At 45.9% G+C, this 21221-nt stretch overlaps 1 protein-coding gene across 3 annotated transcripts; it reads left to right on the forward strand.

Annotated features, from left to right (window-relative positions):
• The first annotated feature begins 200 nt into the window (after window positions 1–200).
• On the forward strand, window positions 201–20389 carry GJA5 (gap junction protein alpha 5). 3 transcript variants are annotated; one of them, XM_075033963.1, is made up of 3 exons: window positions 201–260; window positions 1450–1583; window positions 17536–20389. In XM_075033963.1, the coding sequence occupies exon 3, from the start codon at window positions 17589–17591 to the stop codon at window positions 18696–18698; it is 1110 nt and encodes a 369-aa protein (XP_074890064.1). In that variant the 5' UTR covers window positions 201–260; window positions 1450–1583; window positions 17536–17588; the 3' UTR covers window positions 18699–20389. The 3 variants fall into 3 exon arrangements, with proteins under 3 accessions (XP_074890064.1, XP_074890065.1, XP_074890063.1); XM_075033964.1 differs by lacking the exon at window positions 201–260 and having other exon boundaries at window positions 1297–1589; XM_075033962.1 differs by lacking the exons at window positions 201–260; window positions 1450–1583 and adding an exon at window positions 6381–6851.
• The last annotated feature ends 832 nt before the right edge of the window (window positions 20390–21221 follow it).

Genomic DNA, 21221 nt, shown 5'->3' on the forward strand with positions numbered 1-21221 from the left:
ATAAACCAAGATCTTCTACCACTTGCCGATACAAGATGCATTATTGCCCTAGGCCTCGGAGAAAATTGTAGCTTTGCATTCACACTTTTAGTTAAGGTAATAAGGAGAAGAAGGAAGAGAATTTTTGAGGTGGGCTCTTCTTCCTTTCATCTGAAAAGTGGTTACTGAGTTGTTCAAAGCTTGTGTGCATAGCTCTGCAGGCTCAGTTCCTCTCAGCGCCTGACTTTCTAGAGACTACTACTGCACCGTTGAAAGGAGAGGTGAGTTCTTCCTATATGCTCCCTGGAAGCAGGTTAAACACTCAGTTAGCAGAGAGCCCTCTGAAAAAGGGATATGGCTTTGCATTAAGCAGAGTTTTAAATGCTTCTCAGTCACTTGTTTTATTTTCTTCTTGTTTCCTTGCAAATGATGAAACTCCTTAGAAAGGCTCAGGCAGCACAGACACTTTCTGCTTGTGAATCTAATAGCTTGGCTGTCCATTCTTCTCACCAGCCGCATGCCAGCATGTTTTCAGTGACTTAACGGCCCTGCTACTTTGGGGTAGCTGAATGGGGAAGCAGACTGCAGCTGCTTCTAAAGGATATAAATATTTTTTACAGTCGGGGGCTCCAGCAGTCCAACAGGATCAGGGACACCTGGGCTCTATTCCTGGCTCTTCTGCAGACCTACCATATTGTTTTGCTCCTTTCAGTAGCTCTAAATGAAGACCTTTTCCTGCCAAATTTGTAATCTTAGGTGTGAGGCTTCCATTTGAAAATTCCAGCCACTATAAGGAATTTGGGCTGATGGGGCTAGCCTATGAATGCAAGCCCTGGCTTTCATTCAGTAACAAAATCCCATGAAAGCCATTGCACTGGTGAACACCACAAATGGCTCACAGGCCAACCTTACTTGCACCATTTACCATTTAGCCATCTGCTCCTTTCAGATATTATTTTATGGCTTTCCTTTGTTTCCACTGAGGCCTAAACAGGAACAAAATTTTGAGTCTTGTCGCTAGCCCTTTTAAATAAATAGCTCTGCCATTGCTCTAATAAGTTTGACAAGTTGGTCCCAGGCCCTGGCCAGGAAGCTAATAAACTTCAAGTTGCTTTTCTATTGTTTTCCTAAAACAATTTGACTTCCTTTCTGATAGCCTCAAATTCCTTCAATAAAAATAGAGTAGCTGGGAGCCAGAGGAAGAGCTGAACTTGAGCCAAGTTGTGCTTACAATGCTGCCTGCGTAAGATCACATTTTTATCCTGATCCATGAAGACTCTTTAAAAGAATACCAGGCAGACAGCTGCCAGTGCATGTCAGGAACAGCTCGGGAGCGAGTCTCCCCCAGCATCGGTCCTCCAGGCTTGAGGGAACCTCCAGCCGGTGAGCCAGTGTCAGACCATAGCAGGAGGCTGAGCTCCTGGGAGCTGACTGGGATTTGCTTACCCTATCCAGTGTGTTCTCCCTCAGACACGGATCTCTTCTGGGAGCCGATCGCTGACAGAGAGGTGGGGTCCAGCAAGACCAAGGGGCTGTGCTAAAGCTCACCCTTCAGTCAACTTCACCTGCTCCTCCCTCTACCTGTGCAGTCTCAGCAAAAAGAGGTAAAGGTCTGTTCTTTCTTTTCTTCTCACTTTGGGAAACATATACATGTATATATGTATACACACATATTTTTGTAAAGCAGCAATTCATCTAGCTGGAAGTTTACAGGACAAGATGAATGTCTGGTGGCTAAGCAGGTGAGGACTCTTTGCCTGAAAATGACTTGCTGATCCTTTGGACAAATCCTTTATGCCCCCTGTGGTTTGGTTCCTCCACCTGTAAAGCAAGGAGAGTGTTTATAGGAGCTGTAATTACATCATCATTTGCAAAGCACTTCTCAACTACTCAGAGATGCTGCAGAGTTGAAAAGTGGAAGCAGTAGCTGTGAGAGTGCTGTGCTTTATTTCCAGTAAAATAAAGCTGACAGCTAAGCATTTACTTTGGGATAGATGGTCATTTCTCCTCAGTGAGATGAAAACCTCTTCCAGTTTTTCTTGCTGAAAACTTTACTGGCAAATGAGACTGACACACAGTGACATTTCACGCTTTGCTGTTTCTTGGTTCCTCTTTTCTCACTCTGTGCTGGTTTGGTAGTCTGGGCTGGGAAGGGAAAAACATCCATCTATAATGGAATAATTTGGGATTTTTTACTAAATAAGAAACTGTGACTATAAAACTGTTCCCCCTCATTCAGGGGCCCACTGTCACATGCTAATCCTGCTCCCTTGGTCCCAGCCTGTCCTTGGGAATTTGCCTCCTGCTGGAGGATGCCTTCAAGCTGTCTCCAGAGGTCTAATGTATAACAGAGAACTTCCCCCTCCCTCCTTCTTTTTCAATCATATCCACACATGGGGATTTTAGATAAAATGTTCCACCAGGAAGGTACCATCCATTTGTGCTTTAGAGAAGGTACTAGAGGTGCCTGTCCAGCATGGGACAATATGACAAATCAGAATAAGTGCAGTGATGTGGCCAGGCATCAGAGATGAAATACATATGAGAAGTTTCTATCTCAACTGTTGTTGAGTGGTGGTTTTTTCTGAAATTTCCCAATGCAACAAATCTGATATCCTCCCCAAGCACAAAGTCCTCGGTAAAGGCAGGAAAGTACAAGACATTTTCCCTTCAGACAGTCTCTTGAAGTTCTCAAATCTCAGGAGAGCATCTATGCACATTTGAAACAGTCTTCCAGCAAAGCCAGATGCTCCAAGAACATCTGTTTTATGTGAAGAAGCTCTTTCATATGTGAGCTTTCATCTATATTACTGCATATTTGCAGACCTTCTCTACGCATTGAGTTAGCTTGCTTTTTTTGTTTGTTTAAATCCCTGACACAGAATGAATCCTCCATTAAATATCCATGGGATCAATGCTGAAAAACTCATCACACAAACTCTATTCAGGATTTACCTGGCTTCTGTGTGAAAGGGAGCAGCTCTGATAAGGCAATAAGGCAAGTACAGGAAATAGAATGAAAAAGGGACCTCTTAGCTTATCAGGTTCAATCCCTTTGAATAACGGGCAAGTACAAAACAAATGGCCTTTTCTAAACTTACTAAGCTCTGTCCTAAATCTCATTAGGCTTCCGCCCTCACTTGTGCTACTAGAATGCTGTTCCACACCTCCTTCCCTGCTCTGTTGCTTAGAAACCTTCTGATTTCCAACCTAAATTCATTCACAGCCAATTTATATCTATTTATTCTTGTGCCACATTGTCCTTTAGCTTATGTAGCTCTCCTCTCTCCCTAGCACTTACTTTCCCAACCCCCAACTCCTAGAAGTATTTATAGGCAGCAAATTTTTCCTTTCTTAACCTTTGTTCTGCCAGACTAAGTAACTAAGCTCCCTTATAGTATTCACCCTGCAGGCACATCACACCATGTTTTAATTACTTTGGGTAGCTGCACTAGCATGAAGTTCAGTGCAAAATAATTAATGCAGAAAACTCAGACTGGTACCGCATCTATTTTCAAATCAGCTCAAACATCTCCCTGCACTCACTTCTGTGACTGATAAATAAACATACTCTTGGCCAAGAGACACCCTCTGTCCCTCTGATCACCCCGTTGCCTTTCTTTGCACCTGTTCCAGGCTGAATATCTTTCTTGAACGTGGGTGAGCAGCACTGCACACACTATTCTGGAGGGGTCTCGCGTCCTCTTGGACGGCATTAATCTCACTCACTGCAACTGGAAATACTGCTACGTCCTGAAAGCTCACTTGCCTGTTTCACCCCCACATAGCATTGCTGGTTCCTCCTCCTTTGGTGACCTTCACCCAGGACTTTCCCCATCTCAGTCCTGCCAACTAGGAACTCCCAGTTGGTAAAAGAGATTCCTGTTACTCTCTGAGCAACAAGTTCCTAGCATGTGACTTTGCACTCTCTCATTTAACCTCAGCTCGATCACTCCAGTCACAAAAAGCCTCCAGGTCTCCTAGTGCTGGAATCCACCTCTGTCCTGACAATACCTCCCAGCTTTGTTCATCAGCAGATTTCATTAGCATTTCTACTTTCAGTGCCAAGGTAATTAACACAAATATTTAAAAAGATCAGTCCTAAGAGCAATCTTTGAGCAGCCTCACAGATAACTTCCCTTCAACCTATTAGGGAACTGTTGTCTCAGTTCTGTCAGTCTCTTACCCACTTGAGGATTTCTCTAATAATCCCTGTCTTCTTCAGCTGAATCTTCTCCACTAATCTGCTTCTCCTGGGACACCATATCTATGCCTTACTGAAGTCCAGGTAGATAAGGTCTGCTATGTTTCTTTTACCTAGAGGGTGGGGAATCTTACCCCAAGAAAGCTATTTACCTTTGATCAAAAGATGGTACATGTTGCCCTATTTTTCCCTTACCTCCTGGCTTTATTTCTCCTTTCCTTCAAAATCTGTTCCACAGCATCATAAACTGCTGAGATCTGCAAGCTGCACATGGCAAGCTGTCAGCTGTTCTCTTCATTCCCACTGTCTGGGGGAGCATTCTCTTCCACTTGCTCTCCTCACTCAAGTCTACAAGTTTTGCATAGCAGCCTCTTGGGGAGGGGAGGAAAAATCCTTCTTCCCAGCTTACCAGCAGGCAAAACAGCTATTTCTCTAGCTGTGGAGCTGAAGAAACTGCCACGACACCTCTGTTTTCCCTTGAAGAGGGTGCAGTAGAGAAGAGAAGGGACGACACATTGAGGTGCTGGCTGAGGTATCCATACAACACCTCTACCCACCTTTTTGTCTTTTGCCTCCCTGTCTGCCTTCACCCATTTCCTTTCTGTGCATCAAAATCCAAATAGTTACCACCACCACCAAAAAGAGTTCATAACAGTTACCTCACATGCATGATGCATATATTGGACAGAAACCTTCTTCCCCTCCCTCATTCATTCAACAGAACTAGACTGTATCTGCTGGATTCAGAGATTAACTCTGTGGGAGAATGAGTATGCCACACAGGAACAATACTGGGATAGGAAACACAAAGGAATGAGCAGGGAGAATCAGACCTGATCACCCTGAGTGTGCAGCAAAGTGTCAGCCACGCAAGGAGGGGATTACATGTCAGACAGCTCACTTGCAGGACCTGCCTCTCTATAGCACGTGAGAAAAACTTGACAAGCCTTAGCTAGCCTATCCCAAAGCCATCTGTGAGCTGGATCTGTATTGTTAACACCTTTTTTTGGACACTTCTATAATGAAGTCCTTGACATTTTCACTGGCATAAAATCAACAGGACTTTACATAATAATGCTTTATGGAAATTACTCCAGAAAAACAAAAGCACACAGTGATATTCTCCTTCCTATGAAATTCCATCAGAGCTATACAACTGCCAGGCAGGAGAGGGAGAAACAACTCCAGAAACATTCTTGTTTAATTTGAAGTCACAGAAAGCCTTTCAATGAAGTTAGAAATGAAGTGGCAAATGACTATGGATTTCTCCATACCAGGAGTTTACTGAGCTGCTATGGGAATTTACTGTGCACTGTATGTCCTGCACTAACCGTCAGTGAGGATTCAGCCCTCTTGAAAAGGAGTTGCACTTTTAATTTCAGAGTGTGTCCACATAGGGCAAGCCTCCAGAGGTAGCCTCTGCATAGCACTGTCCCCTGTGTAGGCTGGCTTTCAATCTTGTGACTAAAGGGGCTACTAAATTAGTGGGAGAACAATGATTAGAACTGTTGCCAGCCCTGTGTTTTAGTCTCTGGACTGCTTTTGCTTCATGATCTACACTAGCTGCTGCATAGGGACCACTGGGCAATTATGTTCTGGATGGGAGATATCTAGCCCAGGAAGGATTGCTGGAGGGACACCCGCCAAAGCTTGTGCGCAGCAAGCCAGTTCTCAGGGTAGCAGAGTCTTCCATGCAAATCTCAGTCTCCTGACACTGGGTTTTTGAGACCAGCCTTTATCAAAGCCAAAAGGCATCTCTGATTGACCTTCCTCTCTGGGCCCTGATGTGCAGGAATCAGGGACTCGACTTGACACATACATGACACATACAAGACCTCCAGACACTTGATGTGCAAAAGGCATTTTTTAGAAAGGCCCAAATGCTCATGTGCCAGACTGTGTGTGCCGGGAGGTGGTGGTGGGGGGTGTCTCAAAAAACACCTCTCCTGGCAGGCAGGTTATACTCTATTTATCAGTAAAGGAGCCTGTAAAACCCTCCTGGGAAGCATCAAGTGCCCTGTGGGACAAGACTGCAGAGCAAGTCCTATGTTATTTGAAGAGGCGAAAGACCCTGCTCCACATGAACTCTGCTTTGCCAGATTAAGCTTGAACAAGTCAGAAAAATGTCTTTCATCGACATCTTGCATGGAAAAAGCTTCCCAGGGTCTGGCTGGTGTAACTGTGGGGCAACCCTGTCTCTTTTCGTTTAAGGAAGGCTTAGACCGTGGCATGTTATCTGGGGGAGGAGGTGCAAGGAACAGCAGTAGCGGCAACTGGAAGGGACAGCACGAAGCCGGCAGCGAGTGCATCCTGTCGGCATGGGGAGGGTGGCATGGGGAGAGGCTGAGAATGGAGAAGGAGGAATGAGATCCATGGTCTTTAAAGGAAAAACAACAGGAAACTAGGTTTGAAAATAGAAAGATTAAGCTGGAGGGGGTGGGAGAGACAAGAAAAGTAGGTGAAGAAAGAAGAGGGGGAAAGGCAGAGAGGCAGTGGGGAAGACAAAGTGACACAGAAAGGGGGTGGAGAAAAAGAGAGGAAGAGAGAGAGAACCATATTAAAGGAATAAAACCAAGCAACTGAGAAGAACAAGGAGTCCAACTCAACTGCAGAAAGGAAAAGTGCTAAAGCAAGGAAAGGAGACAGAAGACAAAATACTCGAAATAAGGTAAGTAACCATGAAGGGGAAATAACAGAACTGCAGAAGCATTGATGGCAGCTCAAGCTGTCACTCAAGGGGAAAAGAGCATGAGGGGAGAGAAGGACTTGGTGAGGCAGGAAAAGAAGGATGGCCAAAAATAACTTAATAAATTTACTTTTTCTTTCAATTTCTCTCCAAAACATTCCCACTAGTACCAAGATGGGCTTGGGACATTTTAAAAATTAAACTCTTTTTGCCACAGGCAGCTACAGAAATGACGGGGAAGCCTCCCTGCAATGAACATGGATACCGATAGATTTCAATGTACAGGAAAGCAGGATAAGAGCCCCAAGTATCCTCAGACAGTATAATGTGCAAATTGCAGTTTCTGTCAGATCCCATTTCAGCATGCTGTCAGGCTGCTCAGGGGAGGGTGGTGAAGGGAACTCTTACCTATGAGAGGCTCTCAGGATATAAACACTTTATCAAGTGTTTGCGTGAACCGCCTATATTCCGAAGTGCACAGGATGGTTTCAAAATATTGCAGTTTCTTTTCCTTGAGAGTATTGCATCCTGGCTGGTCTGTGACATGGAGCCTGGGAATGTAACTCAAATGTAGAGAAGCGCCTTGCTTGTATCTCCCAGTGACCCATACTGTGCACGCTGCAGGGGGAATGCCTTTCTTCTCCATCCCAACACTGCCTAGGGCAGCCTCAGCAGAGAGGCACACAGACCTAGAGGGACAAATGCCCTCTCCCAGTAGCAGCTGCTGCTTCTTTTTATTTGCCTTCCTAACTTTTTTCCCCTTTTTGTACTTGGAGTAATTATTCAATTACATTTCCATTATTTAATACTTCTAGCATTGCCAACACATATTTCAAACAATAGTCCAGCTTGAAACACAGTACCCCTATACATCCACCTGGAAAGAAGCAATGACAATGACTGTAAAGGTTGCTGCTATTTGCCACCTCTGATCTGTGGTGACTCCTTTGATTTCCTTACCGGTCATTTTACTGGCCATTTCTCATGTCTAATGAGCTTTGTGGCACTCTGATTTTAACAGCTCAGGTAAACTGAGGCAGTGCTTCTGTCCCTGAAGTACTGTAAAAAACATCAGAGAATCGTGTAAGTAGCATTTCTGGACAAACTTCAGCTAAAAAAGTCACAAGCTGAATGAGCCTTAATTGTTGAACTCTTCCTCTGTGCTAATAAACCTGTCAAAATACCTCAGAGAAGAAGTATGTGTAAGAGTTTTTCCTTACTGCTGCCTATGTGATTCTCTCTTTAAGGCTAAAGAACTTAATGCATGTAATATATGTATGCATATGTGTGTGCAGCTAGGAGCAGGTTAAACTGTTATTCGGAAGCCTCTTAGTATTCAGTATTTGTACCAGAAGCCAAACAATTCTGCATTTGCTGGTCTTTTCAAAATCTACTCTGAGAAGAGCGCAGAAGATTTCTAACTTTCTTCCCCCCTTTCCTTGGGAGCAGAACAGTAGTTTAGGAGAATTCCTGAGGCTTCAGGGTTTAAAATACTCATCAGGCTCCGGTCACTTGGGAACTATGTTAAGTATTCCTGCTACTAAAACTATTCAGGGTTGTTGATTTTTTTTCACTCAATGGTATATAATATCACAATATTTTAGTATTTCTGACTTTTGCATGAAAAATTTAAATCTTGCCAGAAAATACAGAACTTCATACCCTAGCCTCTCTTCTCTTTTTGACCTTCAGACAGATTTCACACATTCTGCACATTTGCCCTTGTTTTCTAACTTATCTCGCAGCATTGAAAATAGACAAGAAAGAATGAGTAATTCAGCACTATACATTGTCATTAGGGAGCACATTTCAGAGACTGCTCTACACCTTGGGTGCTGTTGTATGAGGCACGAGGACAGAGGCTTAAAATTAGAAATAGTTCCCAGGAGCCACCAGAGAAACTTCAACCTTTGGGCTAAGAATTCATAAAGAGGGAAAAAATGATTTTTATTGCTGTTGATAAGCAACAGAGAGATCTCTATGAACAATACTCTAGCATGCCAGCTCTTTCCTGAAACAAAGAAATATTCATGCCACACAGCATGTAATGAATATAGAGATGCATGCTTCTAAATGTCTCTAGTGTATCTTTAAAGAAGAGTCAGTGGGTTTTAACGTAAGAACTAAGGGGTTTACACTTACATTTCTGTCTTTCTTCATTATCTTTGTCATTTCGGACATGCCTCAAGAATGGTTGAGAATTTCCATACAAACTCCTCTCCCTTTGAAGCAGAAAAGCTGACAGATGCCCTGGCCAGGGCACAGGGTCACTTGGGAAGTGAAGCAGTCCAGTGAGGGTGACTGCTGCAGAGCTCCAGGTCTTCAGCTGCACTTGGATGTAAAGCTATAAAAGCTATCCAAGAGGACTGAGGTTAATTATTGCTTCTTACTCCACTTTCTTCTGTCATGAAGGGGCAAATTACTTAAACCACGTTTCTTCACAAATGGTCCCTCAATGGTGTCTCTCGTCTTCTGGATGTCTGACTTTTAGATGTGGTCCAACTGGGGGAAGTGATAAACTCTCCCACTCCAGTGTTAACTGGACAGAGCTCTGCTTTGAACATACTTTATATAGTGCTAAGTACACTGAAGAAAAAAAAAACAGATTAGCAACATCTCCAAACAGCTTCCAAAATTAATGAAGACTTTTTACCTTAATCTCTCACTGCCTTAGTTCCTCAGCTGTAGAGTTGATCTAATACCATCTCCTCACCTCCAGGTGGTAATGAAAATAAGTAAATTAATAATTGTGAAGCAATCAGATACCGTTGTGATGAAAGCCATAGGAAAACCCATGAGGAAACTAATAATTCTGTCTTTAGAACTGGACTTGAATAATGTACTGTAAATGAGGCACAGGCCACCCACTGAACAATGACGAGAAAACAAAACATTGAATAGCTGCTGTTCAAGAAAGCCCCAGCCAGGCTGGCACAGAATAAGGCAGGCATCCTGTGCAAAGAATGAGGTGACAATGTGAGGATGTGGTTAAAGACTCATAGCTATGAGGCACAGGCACAAAGAGATTGAATTAAGATGACTGAGAACAGTAATTCTAGCATTTCCTAACTCCCTACTGCTGGGTTTTGCAAATTTAATATTGGTTGTTTTCAAGGGCGGGAGGGGGGGGGAGGAATGTGCATATATATGTACATACACTGAGTATATAAAATAATCCACTCACAAGTTATCGCCAGACTTTGCCATGAATGAGAAATTAAATACCTGAGGCAAGGATACAGCAATGAGGCTGGAGCATGAAGAGAATCCTATGGATTTTTTGAAAGAAAGAAGAAATGAGATTTGACAAGGTAGTACTAAGTGGGAAGTAGATAGTTACTGAAAATTTACCCTTCCTAAAGCTGAAAGCATTAGCAGTCTGGGTGCTGTAGAGAGTTAAGTGGTCAAAACTGCCAAAAAGCTGAAGCAAGGCTCGGGACAGGGGTAAGCTTGACTGTGTGAGAGCAACGGGAAAGTGATAGGCAGGGAGACACTGGGGGGAGAGGAGGGAAGAAAGGATGGGAAAAGTCTGAATGAGCGCCCTCTCCTTCTCCCAGTACCTCTCCAGTCTGTTTTATTTCAACACTATAACAAGTTGCATCTCATGCAGTCTATGAACCAGCCTAAAATCACACAGACAGGGGTTTTTTGCTGCTATATTGGGCCCAATGTGACGCCTGCCATCACCTCCACGTCTCCTTATACCAGCCTCCTCCACTGGCTAAGCAGTGCCTAAGGTCGGTTTCTCTCAGCAGAGCTCAGGAACTGCTTTACTACAGCAGTCGCCAAATTTCCTAGTATGTTTCTGTTTTCCGGAGTTCCCTCTGCCCTGTTTGGCTGTCCTTTCTCCTGTATACAGTACTGCCCAGTTTAGCATCAGCTGCAAATTCATGTAAGTTAGCTTCTCCCTGGAAAGATAAAGAAACTGTAAAGAGCATCAAGCTCTGTAATCCTGAACTGGATGCTCTTCATCCTGTTAGTTAAGGAGTAAGCTGAGTAATATCCATTAGCCTTTTTGCAGCATTTACATCAGAGAGAAAACTGATGGATTTTTCTAGCAAAAAGCACATGTGAGCCTTCATTTAGCTTATCCCAAGTCCAGTTTTGTTGGGCTCTCTAAGCAACCGTGTTTCTCTAAGGCACAGAGATAATCCCAAGAGAATTAGAGGGTGCTCCCTCCATGCAAAATGTAAGCCTGGATACTACTATCACATAACTATTTGATGCAGGCTTTTCAAACACAGTGGGACAAAATCATTGCTCAGCTTGACTCATATGAGTTCAAGGTCTTTTCTGTTCTTGGTCTCCTGCATTTACATCAGGCAGAGCTTGGCCCTGATGTCTGGATATATGAAAGTACAATTTGACCATGGCCAAGGAGGAGAAAAAATAGCATTAGATGGGCTGGATAGACAAATAATAAAAATTCAGCTAACTGGGAGTCTGCAGCTTCCACCATCATTTCAGATGAAAATATTCTACATAGTACTGTCTTCCGTGTGTGTAACACATTCCTGATGTACACACGTGGAGGTGCTGAGTGATTTCCCTCTGTCTGGGTGTCTGTGTGCGTCAGGATGGGTGTGTGTTCAGGAGGTGACAGGTCATTCAACTCCCTTATCTTCTCACCCACTTTCTTTTTTGTGAACTCTGAGATTTTCCACATTTGGAGAGGAGGGGGAAAGCATACTTCATGAAGGAATAACAAGCTGTCTGCAACTGCAAGCAGGGCCAGTGGTCTGGATACCAGCATGGCCCTTACAGAAATTGCAGTGAACTCAGGAGGAGCAGAGGCATGAGAAACATTTGATGTCTGTCTTCTAGGACAGGAGCTGTTAACATGGAGCCCTGCCTCTTCCATGAGACTTTAGCACTGGAGTCAAAGGCACTCTCCCTGATACTGATTCAGCACAGGACTTTGAACCCAAGCAACTAGAAAGGAACCTATACAAACACGTCAGACCTTTTTTTAATAAAGCATAAAGAAGTACAAAAGTACAAAACTATTTAGTCCTGATCCATGCACAGATGAGAGCTACAAATTTGGCTAAAGAACTGGCCTATTTCAGGCAGAAACTTACCATAAGTACATGCATGCACATATGAAGCCAGAGGGATAGTGCTTGGAAAACAATGCCTAATGAGTCACTGCTTGTCTATTGTATACATATATGAAGGAGCCAATGTCATTAAACAGTGAACAAAAAGATACATGCTGAGGTGGGCTTTAGCATTGATCTATGTCGCAAAGCTCTGAAAAGCCTCTGGAATTCAAAGCATCACACCCACGCTGTACAGTGCATTTCTAACTTTATTCATCTTTTAACGTTGTAAGCCATGTGCCCCCAAAATGCTTCCTGACCAGGTCCTGGCAACAAAGGAGCACTGTATATGTACACTGAAAAGGCTGGTTCTTCCTTTTGGGCACTGACCGCAGCTGCGGGCTCTGCCAGCAGTAACAAGATGTTGACCTCCTAGAAAAGCACAAAAAAAAAAACCCCAAACCCACACCTCTAGTTCTTCCAGGTGTACCTGCTGTTGAAGGGTAGCACGAGGGGGATTTCTTTCAGGTGACCACAACAGTCTTGTCCCAGGGCACAGGAGAGAGGGCTGCAGTCTGTAGAACCAGAGGTTCTTGTGCTGTAGAAGCAGCATTATGTCGCTATCACCAAGTCTAAGAGGACAGGAAAAAGGACACAAGTTTGCAGGTCACAACCCTGAGCTCTGTCCCTGGACTGCCTCTGCCACAGTGACCTTGAACAAGCAGTCTGCCCTTTCTGTACCCCAGTGATCACCATCTGCAAGATAAAGATGATGGCATCTGCACTGCGTGGGATGCTGTGAGGTTGGACTACTGTTAATGGGGGGCTGGAGTTCCTTAAGTGAAGGTATAGCTGTAGAGCAAAGCAGCATTAACTGACCTCCAGCACAGAGCTCAAAGTGTCCTTCCCAAGTGTCTACAGTGTGAGCAGCCAGTTTTGCAGTGCGGGGACCACTCAGGTCTGGCTGCAGTCTGACAATTGGGGAATTCCCCGTGTCAACACGGGGAAAAGGTCTCTGCCCCCATACCCCCTATGGTAGCTATCTGTTGTGCCACATGCTGGCCTGGACCTGCTGTGAGGTGACACAGCTGGAGGAAGGAAAGCCACAAGCAATTCCTGGGCACTGACCATGCCACAGCTGGCCACTGCACAGGGCTGTCACATCGCACGTGCCCAGTACCTAGAAGAGACATCTGCCTCCCCATTCGGTAGTTCAGAGGGGATGGACTTTTTGCATGGCCTCCCACACAGCCCCATGTCTGGTGTGTAAGCCTCTTCAAAACATCTTGAGCCCCAGCCTTCCGGTTCGTTGGGACGTCTGATTAACTGTCGTGTACATACACTTGTATCCAACTGAGCAAATCACATGCAGATTGGGCAAAAATACAAGGGCTTTGACTTTGTTGCTTTCCTCCTGCCTGGGAACCGTGCTTTGGAAGAGCTTTCCTTGGAGACCCTCTCTGTGCACCCCTGGGACCTGCCAAGGGGAAGAGGTGAGCCCAGCAAGGGAGAGCAGAAACAGTGTTATAATCAGGTGCTCCACTTTATTTTAGAAACATCCTGCAGAGATGGTGACCTCCTGTCACTTTCCTTGTGGGAAAAGTTAGTGTGAAGTGTCAAGCTCAGCTATTTATATCACTGCTGATAGTCTCGCCTGTCTTCTAAAGAGGGGAAAACTTTCTTCCTAACAACCCCCAGGGAAATAAACTCATATAAAGATTATAATTGCACAGGAACAGCCCTTCTGGCTCTCTGGTGTGAATTTCCTAGCTGTTCCTCAAAGCCCTGGCTAGTCGAACCAGAAGGAGTGCACCAGCTGGAGCAAGAAGCCGTGACGTGAAACGCTTGCCTGTCCTTCAGACCGTGCAGCATCACCAAGCGGATGGGCAAAACTGCTCCGAGAGCAATGGACACTTCCCCTCCCACAGAAGAAGGTAGTGCAAAAAAGGAATGGCGGAGAGCAGCCCGTGACTGCCAGCCGGGCATACCAGCAGGTGCCATCCCCGCTGGGGTATTTTTATCATGGAATTTGGCAGTCACAAGGCAGCCCGGAGCTAAGTGGACTCCACGCCTGGCCTGCGGTGTGATATTCAGTTTTCCCCAGCTTTAGTAGCGTTTCAGGTGATGATTAAGCCAGGATGGCCACGTCGCTGGGTTTGTGCCAGGCTGCGCTGCTCTTTGTCACATACGCGTTTCCTGGTGCCAAGATCCCATGACTGCGCACAGCTCCTTTGTTGATCCAGCAGAAAGCTGTCAGCCAAAAGCACTGCTGGGCAGCAGCCCAGCCTACAACTCTGCACGAAGATGCATGACTCTGCTGTCAAGACAGTCTTCTATCAGGTGCTGAGGCCCTGCAAAGATACCCAGAGGTGTCTTTTGCTGAGTCACACCAGAGTGAGACAAGATTTGTCCGACTGAGTCCAAACTAGGAATATAAAAGACCACAGATGCTCACACACTGAGAGCTCAAAGCATGCGAGGACAACAGTAGTCTGGGAATGAGGAAAGGGAACTATATGGAAAAATCTCAAGAATAGTAAAGCCCTGAGGAGAAAGGCTAGGTCAGAGGCAGCCCTGCATAGCCAGGAAAAGCTGTGAGGGGGTGACAACAATCCTTCTTTGCTTGCTGGCAGCAGAGAGCTAGATGCTCTCTTCTGTTGTTCTAGAAGGCCGCTGGTGTGGCATTGCAATAACTTGCTAATAACTAAAAAGCATCTAAGCCAAAAACACTGCTGTAGAAGAGAAACTCCTCTTGGTTTCCAAAACCCGTTATCCTGTGGCCACCTATGCCTTTGCAATAGCCACCTCACCTCTCTATAGGGCTGTAGCAAGATGATCAGGAGGTGTCTTGGGGCAGCCCCTCCTTTAAACAGCCTGTGCAGGGGAGCAGCCAGCAGGGAAGGGCAGGGAAAATGGCCCTATTATTTAGTCTAAGCCTCATGGCTGCCAGCCTTGGATCCTTCTGGTTTACATCCTCTTGGAAAATTTTGTGCATGTGTGAGGCAGGTGAATTACTGTTATTCTCACACCCGTCAGCATTTTTTGTTTCTGGACTCCTCTTGTACTTACATTTGCTTTACTTTGTGTTCTGTACACACCGATTTTTACAATTTGCGAGTGTCTAGGTTTAGTAGTCTTCCCTAGGGAAAACAAGCCATAGTAAAACCCAAACTACCCGCACATGGTAGAACTGATGGGAAGAGGTGCTCAGTTTATGATTGCACATGCCCATGGCGGAAAGGAAAAGTCAGCCTTCGGCACAACCAGGAAGAACTGTGTTCATTTTTACCCTAACAAGCAAGGTGAATTAAGAAAGGCATCTGTCAGCTAACAACAGCAGGAGCAATAGGGGCACCTGCAAACAACATAAACTCACCTGGAAGAAGGAGGACACCCACCATGGTTCATGCTGTCTTGGAAGGAATATCTCTCTCGTACAGTTGTGCTACAGTATATTGACACAGGATGTACCTATAGGTATCTGCTTGCCTTGTCTGCGCTCTGGGAAAAAAAATATTAAACCCCCTGACTTCAGTGCAACAGTCTGTAAATATTTCCCATCACTGATTTATCTGCCTGTATTTAATCCCCTGGTGCTCACAGAATGAAGCCATATGCTAATTTCTCCAGAGTGCAGTAGCTGCACTAAAGCCATTTCAGAAGGTAAGACAGACCCACACATTCACCAGTTTTTACCAGTGCAGACAAGAGGAGTCAGAAAGACTAGCTGATTTTCTGTGTTACTGCTCCTCCAGTTCTGGGCTGGCAGCAGACGAAAGCTTCTGCATACGCCAAGCAGCCACCAGGATCCACATCAGCACGACTGCAGCATACCTGCCAAAGCAGGGAAGAGCCAAAGCCCATCCTTTGCTTCCCGGTATGCCCCTTCTCCCTCCTCACACGGCTTCCGACAGGCGACGGGGCAGCAAGTGGTCACCTCCCTGCCTCCTTACACAGGCAATCCTCGCCTTTCTGCACGGCAGCCCTCAGCAGCACCAGGAGTTTAAGGATTCAACCTTCGATCTTTGTCCAATCCATCCTTGCAGATGGACACCGCATATAAACAAGTGATAGCATAAATCATCGTGCGCTGCTACATTAAATTAGATCACTCACATAACCAGAGGGGGGGACATTGTTCCCCCAACAAGTCTATCTCTCTGTTCTCCAGCTTTTGCTCACAGGAAACCTACACAATATTGCTGCAGTAAATTTTCAGCTTTTAACAGTGTCTACTCTCCACAGACGTTCTTTGTACAGTAAAAATAATTGGCTCTTAAAGACAAGACAAGGGACAATAAAGAAGGGGAGTTAACAACGTGGTCCCTACGGCTTTGGGATTTACCTTGTCTAGTGCTTTTAATATTTCATTATGATGATGATTAAGTTCTTCATTTGTTTATTAAAAGGATATTTTAAAAAAGAGCAACTGTGGGAGAATAATATCTCCAAGGTAATACTGCACACTTTATAGCACCTAGCCCTTAACTCATGCACGAGGGAGAGCTTTGCAGTGCCCTGGGAAGGTAAGTATGGTGAATATAACTGGATGAAGTGATTGCTCAAGCACTCCCACAGAGCCCCACAAAAGATGGATTAAACCCATCGTTCTCTTTTTATCCATGAGGTTAAGTGACTTGGCCAGAGACAGTCTGTCAGAAACAGGCTCTCCAACATCTTCACTGCAATCTTACTATCAGCCCACCAAACCTTTCCTCTCATCAGACCACCTACCAAATAGCACTTCCCAGGAGCTGCTGGTCCTTGGGAGGCATTTCAAAGGAGACTTTTTTCTTTGTCTGTGTCATTTGAACTGTGAATTTTGTTTCAGAGCTTGAGAAAAAGAGGAGGAAGCGAGATCCACCATGTAGATTTTGCAGCAGTTCCCTCTCAGAGAGGCATGACGGTGGCAGCAGATTAGGTTTACAGGACTGGCACAGCTCACCAAAAGTTTTAAAACTCCCCAAACCATTTGCAACTTGTAAATGAAACACTTGCAACTAGCAACACTGCAAAACCTATGGGCAATGGGCAGGTGGGCAACAGAAAGGTTTTCTCTGCATTTCTTTCAGTAATGGCATCAAGCTCAGAAACGAAGTCCAGAGCTGCGAGCACTTCACGTTCCAGGGCGCAGGTATTGCACAAAGGCAACATATGAAAGTGCCAAGGCACTGCTCAGACCAAGCTGTAGACTCCAGTCTTATCTCCCAGGGGATCAGCCCATTGAGGATTCCCGAGAGCACAGTTTGCAGACAGATGACTGCTGCTTTAACTACACAGTCCACAGAGGATGCAATATGCAGACCGCAGTGAAAGGACTTTCTGAAACAGGAATAAATCTGGCTCACCCTCAAAGTTTTGGCAGCCCGTTTAACAGGTTGTAGTTGGGTTATGCAAAATAGATCACTTTCTTTTTCAGTAGCTGAATTAAAAAAACACACAAACAAACCCAAAGCATTGTTTTCAGTGGATGTGAAACAAAGTTTTCAGCAAACCAGACTTCATTTATTTCAGGTCAAATGAAAACATTTCCTTTCACACAAACCAAATCATTTCACTCCATGCATTCCCGCTTGGGCATTTCCTAACCCTCCTTAGAATCACTTTTCTATTTTCTCCCACAGAGGCTGTGTCCAATTCTCCCTTCAACACTTCTCACCCCTCCTGGTGAGCAGAAATGGGGGACTGGAGTTTCCTGGGAGAGTTCCTTGAGGAGGTCCACAAACACTCCACAGTGGTGGGGAAAGTCTGGTTGACCGTGCTCTTCATCTTCCGAATGCTGGTGCTGGGTACAGCAGCTGAGTCCTCCTGGGGGGACGAGCAGTCTGACTTCATGTGCGACACTCAGCAGCCCGGCTGTGAGAATGTCTGCTATGACAAGGCTTTCCCCATCTCCCATGTCCGGTTTTGGGTCCTCCAGATCATCTTTGTCTCCACCCCATCTCTAGTATACATGGGCCATGCAATGCACACGGTGCGCATGGAGGAGAAGAGGAAGATGAAGGAGGCAGAAATAGAAGCCCGTGAGATGAAGAACAACGGTGACACATACTACCAGCAGAAGTGCCCCGTGGCAGAGAAGGCTGAGCTGTCTTGCTGGGATGAATCAGGAGGCAAAATCATACTCAGGGGCAGTCTGCTGAACACCTACGTCTACAGCATTTTGATTCGCACTGCCATGGAAGTGGCCTTCATTGTGGGACAGTACATCTTGTACGGGATCTTCCTGGAGACCCTGTATATCTGCCAGCGGGCACCTTGTCCCCACCCTGTCAACTGCTACGTTTCCCGTCCCACAGAGAAGAACGTGTTCATCGTCTTCATGCTGGCTGTGGCAGTGCTCTCCCTATTCCTCAGTCTGGCTGAGTTGTACCACTTGGGCTGGAAGAAAGCCAAAGAGAGGTGCTCCCGGTCTTACAAACCCAGCCCCAGCACAGCCCCCGGCAGATTGGAGTCTGCCCCGCAAGTGGAAAGGGCCCAGATGTACACACCTCCACCAGATTTTAACCAGTGCTTGTCAAGTCCCAACGGGAAGTTCATCAGCCCCTTCAGCAACAAGACGGCCTCCCAGCAGAACACCGCCAACTTCGCCACCGAGAGAGTCCATGACCAGGAGGATGCCGCTGGTGAAGGGCCCTTCATTAAGTCCAGCTACATGGAGAGTCCAGAGGTGGCCAACGAATGTGCGGCACCCGCCTTCCCCGAGAACTACTTCAATGAGAAACGCCGGTTCAGCAAGACCAGCCGTGCCAGCAGCAAGGCAAGGTCAGATGATTTGTCTGTGTGACCTGCCTCCAGGAGGGATGAGGAGAAGGAGCAGTCTTAGCACTTAGTAAAACTTCTGCAAAGCGGACTCCAGTCTCTTGCCACTGGGCTCTCTCTGTTTTAACACGCTCTTGCTCCTTTTCAGTGAACATCTTCGTTATATTGCAGACAGCACCTCACAGCTTAAGGCAGGGACAGCCACTGGGAGACATGCATGGAAGAGAAGCACCAATCTCAAGATGTGAAGGTCTCGGCCATATTTTCATCATGGGACCCACAGGGATTGGAGACTCACCATCTTCAGCCTGGTAGAGCACAGGCCAGCAGACTCCTGAGGCTGCCCAGCTGGTATCCACCACGACACTGTATTCAACAGACTGACTGGACCTCAACCCCCTTGCATCTTCTTTGATGTCTAGTCAACATTCTCTACATCAGCTTAGCAATTATACTGAGCTGAAGCTTCTCTCACTGGCAGGGAGCAGAAACACACCGGTAGGCTTTCTGAAAGACTTTCTCATCTGCTTTGTTCTCGCTCTTTCTAACTGTCCCTTTCTCTACCTGAGCCCAGATATTTTATACCAGTTTACCTATAAAATAAACCCTACTTGAATTTTTTGACACTGTGTATAGAACTCTTCCCCACAAATAAGGACATCCGTGGTCCCCCATGCACAGCTGCCTCATGTCCAACATTGGAATCCCTTCCTCATTCCTAAGTCAGCGCAGAAGACTGGCCCCAGGGATATCGCTTAGACGACCAGTTGATGAAGGCTAGGGAATTTTCCCAAGATACTTATGTCATCAATTCTAAGCAAGACATCCATTAGCAGAAATACTCTCCTGCGAGAACAGATATCTTACTAGTAAAAGAGACGAACTATCATGTGGAAACAAAGTGGTTTTCCCTTTTTAAACTCGTCTTTCAAGCAACCAGAATGCTGCTGAAAGGGTGCTGCCAGCAGCCCACTTGAGAGAAAAACATCCTCTGTTTATCTGCAGAAGAGGTACGGCCTGTGTCTTCTTCTCACTAACTCACCAAAACACTTCAGCATCTTTTGCAAGGAGCAAGAGTCCTCTCCGGGTCCTGCACAACATTCAGCTCTTCGCTGCTCTCTCAAGCCTACCAGCCAGTGCAAGCCAAGATATGTGTCCTCGCAGCAAGTCCCTGTTCTGCCATCAGGTCATCTTCATCTCCACTCCATCCCTAGCACATATGGCATAAGAAACCACCCATGGACCAGCTCCTTCCACCACTGTAGCCTCTCAGAGAAGCCACTGGGACCCAACACTGCAGTTTGGTGGCTGAGGTCTGTAGGCAGCTCCCACTCTAGGTATGTTTTCTCAGTGCAGGGCTGACATCCCTCTTTTAAAGAGATTTGCTAAACAGAGCTAAGCTGCTCCCCGTTGTTTACCCTGCGCTGCCTTTTTGGACACAGGCCACAGCTTCCCAATATTGGACTGCATGAGCGAATGGCCGGGGACCAGCTGATAAGGGGACTGAGCCGTTCCCTCTCTTAGGGACACTGAAAGGGATTGTGAATCCTTGCTCCTGATACATAGGTAGCTTTGGTACAGTTCCCTGTACATATACATATATATTCACACACACAGAGGGGGAAAACCATGTTTTTGTTTGTAAGGTGTTTTATATACATGTATTTCTTAATAGTTAATTGTGCCTAGGTTTCTCCTAATAAAGTTCTAACTCCATCTCTCCTTGCTGATGTTTCTCCTCTCACGTGGCTGAGAAAGAGCTGCTAGCATAGATCAGGCTGCCTGCCAGCCTCTGCTGCTCAGAGATCACAAAAATTCCCATCGCCCAGAGTGGCAGGGATGAGGGGAGGGCTTGGCCAGGGGGATAAATAATAAACATTGGGAAATGATTGATTGACTGGCTAACAGAAACCCCCTCCAGCTCCCCTGCCTGCCTCTGCAGTACCAAGGAAGACTGGGAAGAGCTGGCCAGAGAGCAGAGCTTCCATCCTCTTGCAATGGAAATGCTCCCTCCTTGCATCCCCTAGCACACCTCTGCACCCAGAGAAGCCACCTGCGAAGTGAGACCAAGTCAGCAGGAAAAGGGTAGCACAACCTGTCCCCTGAGCATCTGATGGCTCGTCCATGCAGTAACAGGGCCCTGAAAGGCTTTTTAAGAGGCAAGGTCTTGAGAGACACTGAGAATCCACTGCTGACAAACTCTGCAAAGAGTTCCTGGGGGTGCTCAACTCTCTTAAGATGCAGTTGCCCAGACCAAAGAAAACCCTTTCTTCCCCCAGCTGATGCCTCTCTTCTGAACTTCATCCCTTGCTCCCACTTTCTGATTTTCACAGGCTCCCTCCTTCTGACCTTGGATCCCCCTGTCCACCCAAAGGAAGTGCCCTTCCTTCCTTTCTCCACACAATCTCCCATCCCATGGGACTCTGCAGGCTGGGAAGCTGGAGACCAGTAAAGTACTGGGTCCCAGCAAGGAGCCTGAGAGGGGGCACAAAGAATGAAACCAGAATTTGATGAGGACACAGGGACAAAGACCTTTAACTGTGTTAGA

Source organism: Buteo buteo, chromosome 8 (assembly GCF_964188355.1).
Source record: "Buteo buteo chromosome 8, bButBut1.hap1.1, whole genome shotgun sequence".
NCBI lineage: Eukaryota > Metazoa > Chordata > Aves > Accipitriformes > Accipitridae > Buteo > Buteo buteo.

Excerpts from the sequence above, each read along its gene's own strand:
- GJA5 (XM_075033963.1), top strand. The coding sequence starts at position 17,589 with ATGGGGGACTGGAGTTTCCTGGGAGAGTTCCTTGAGGAGGTCCACAAA.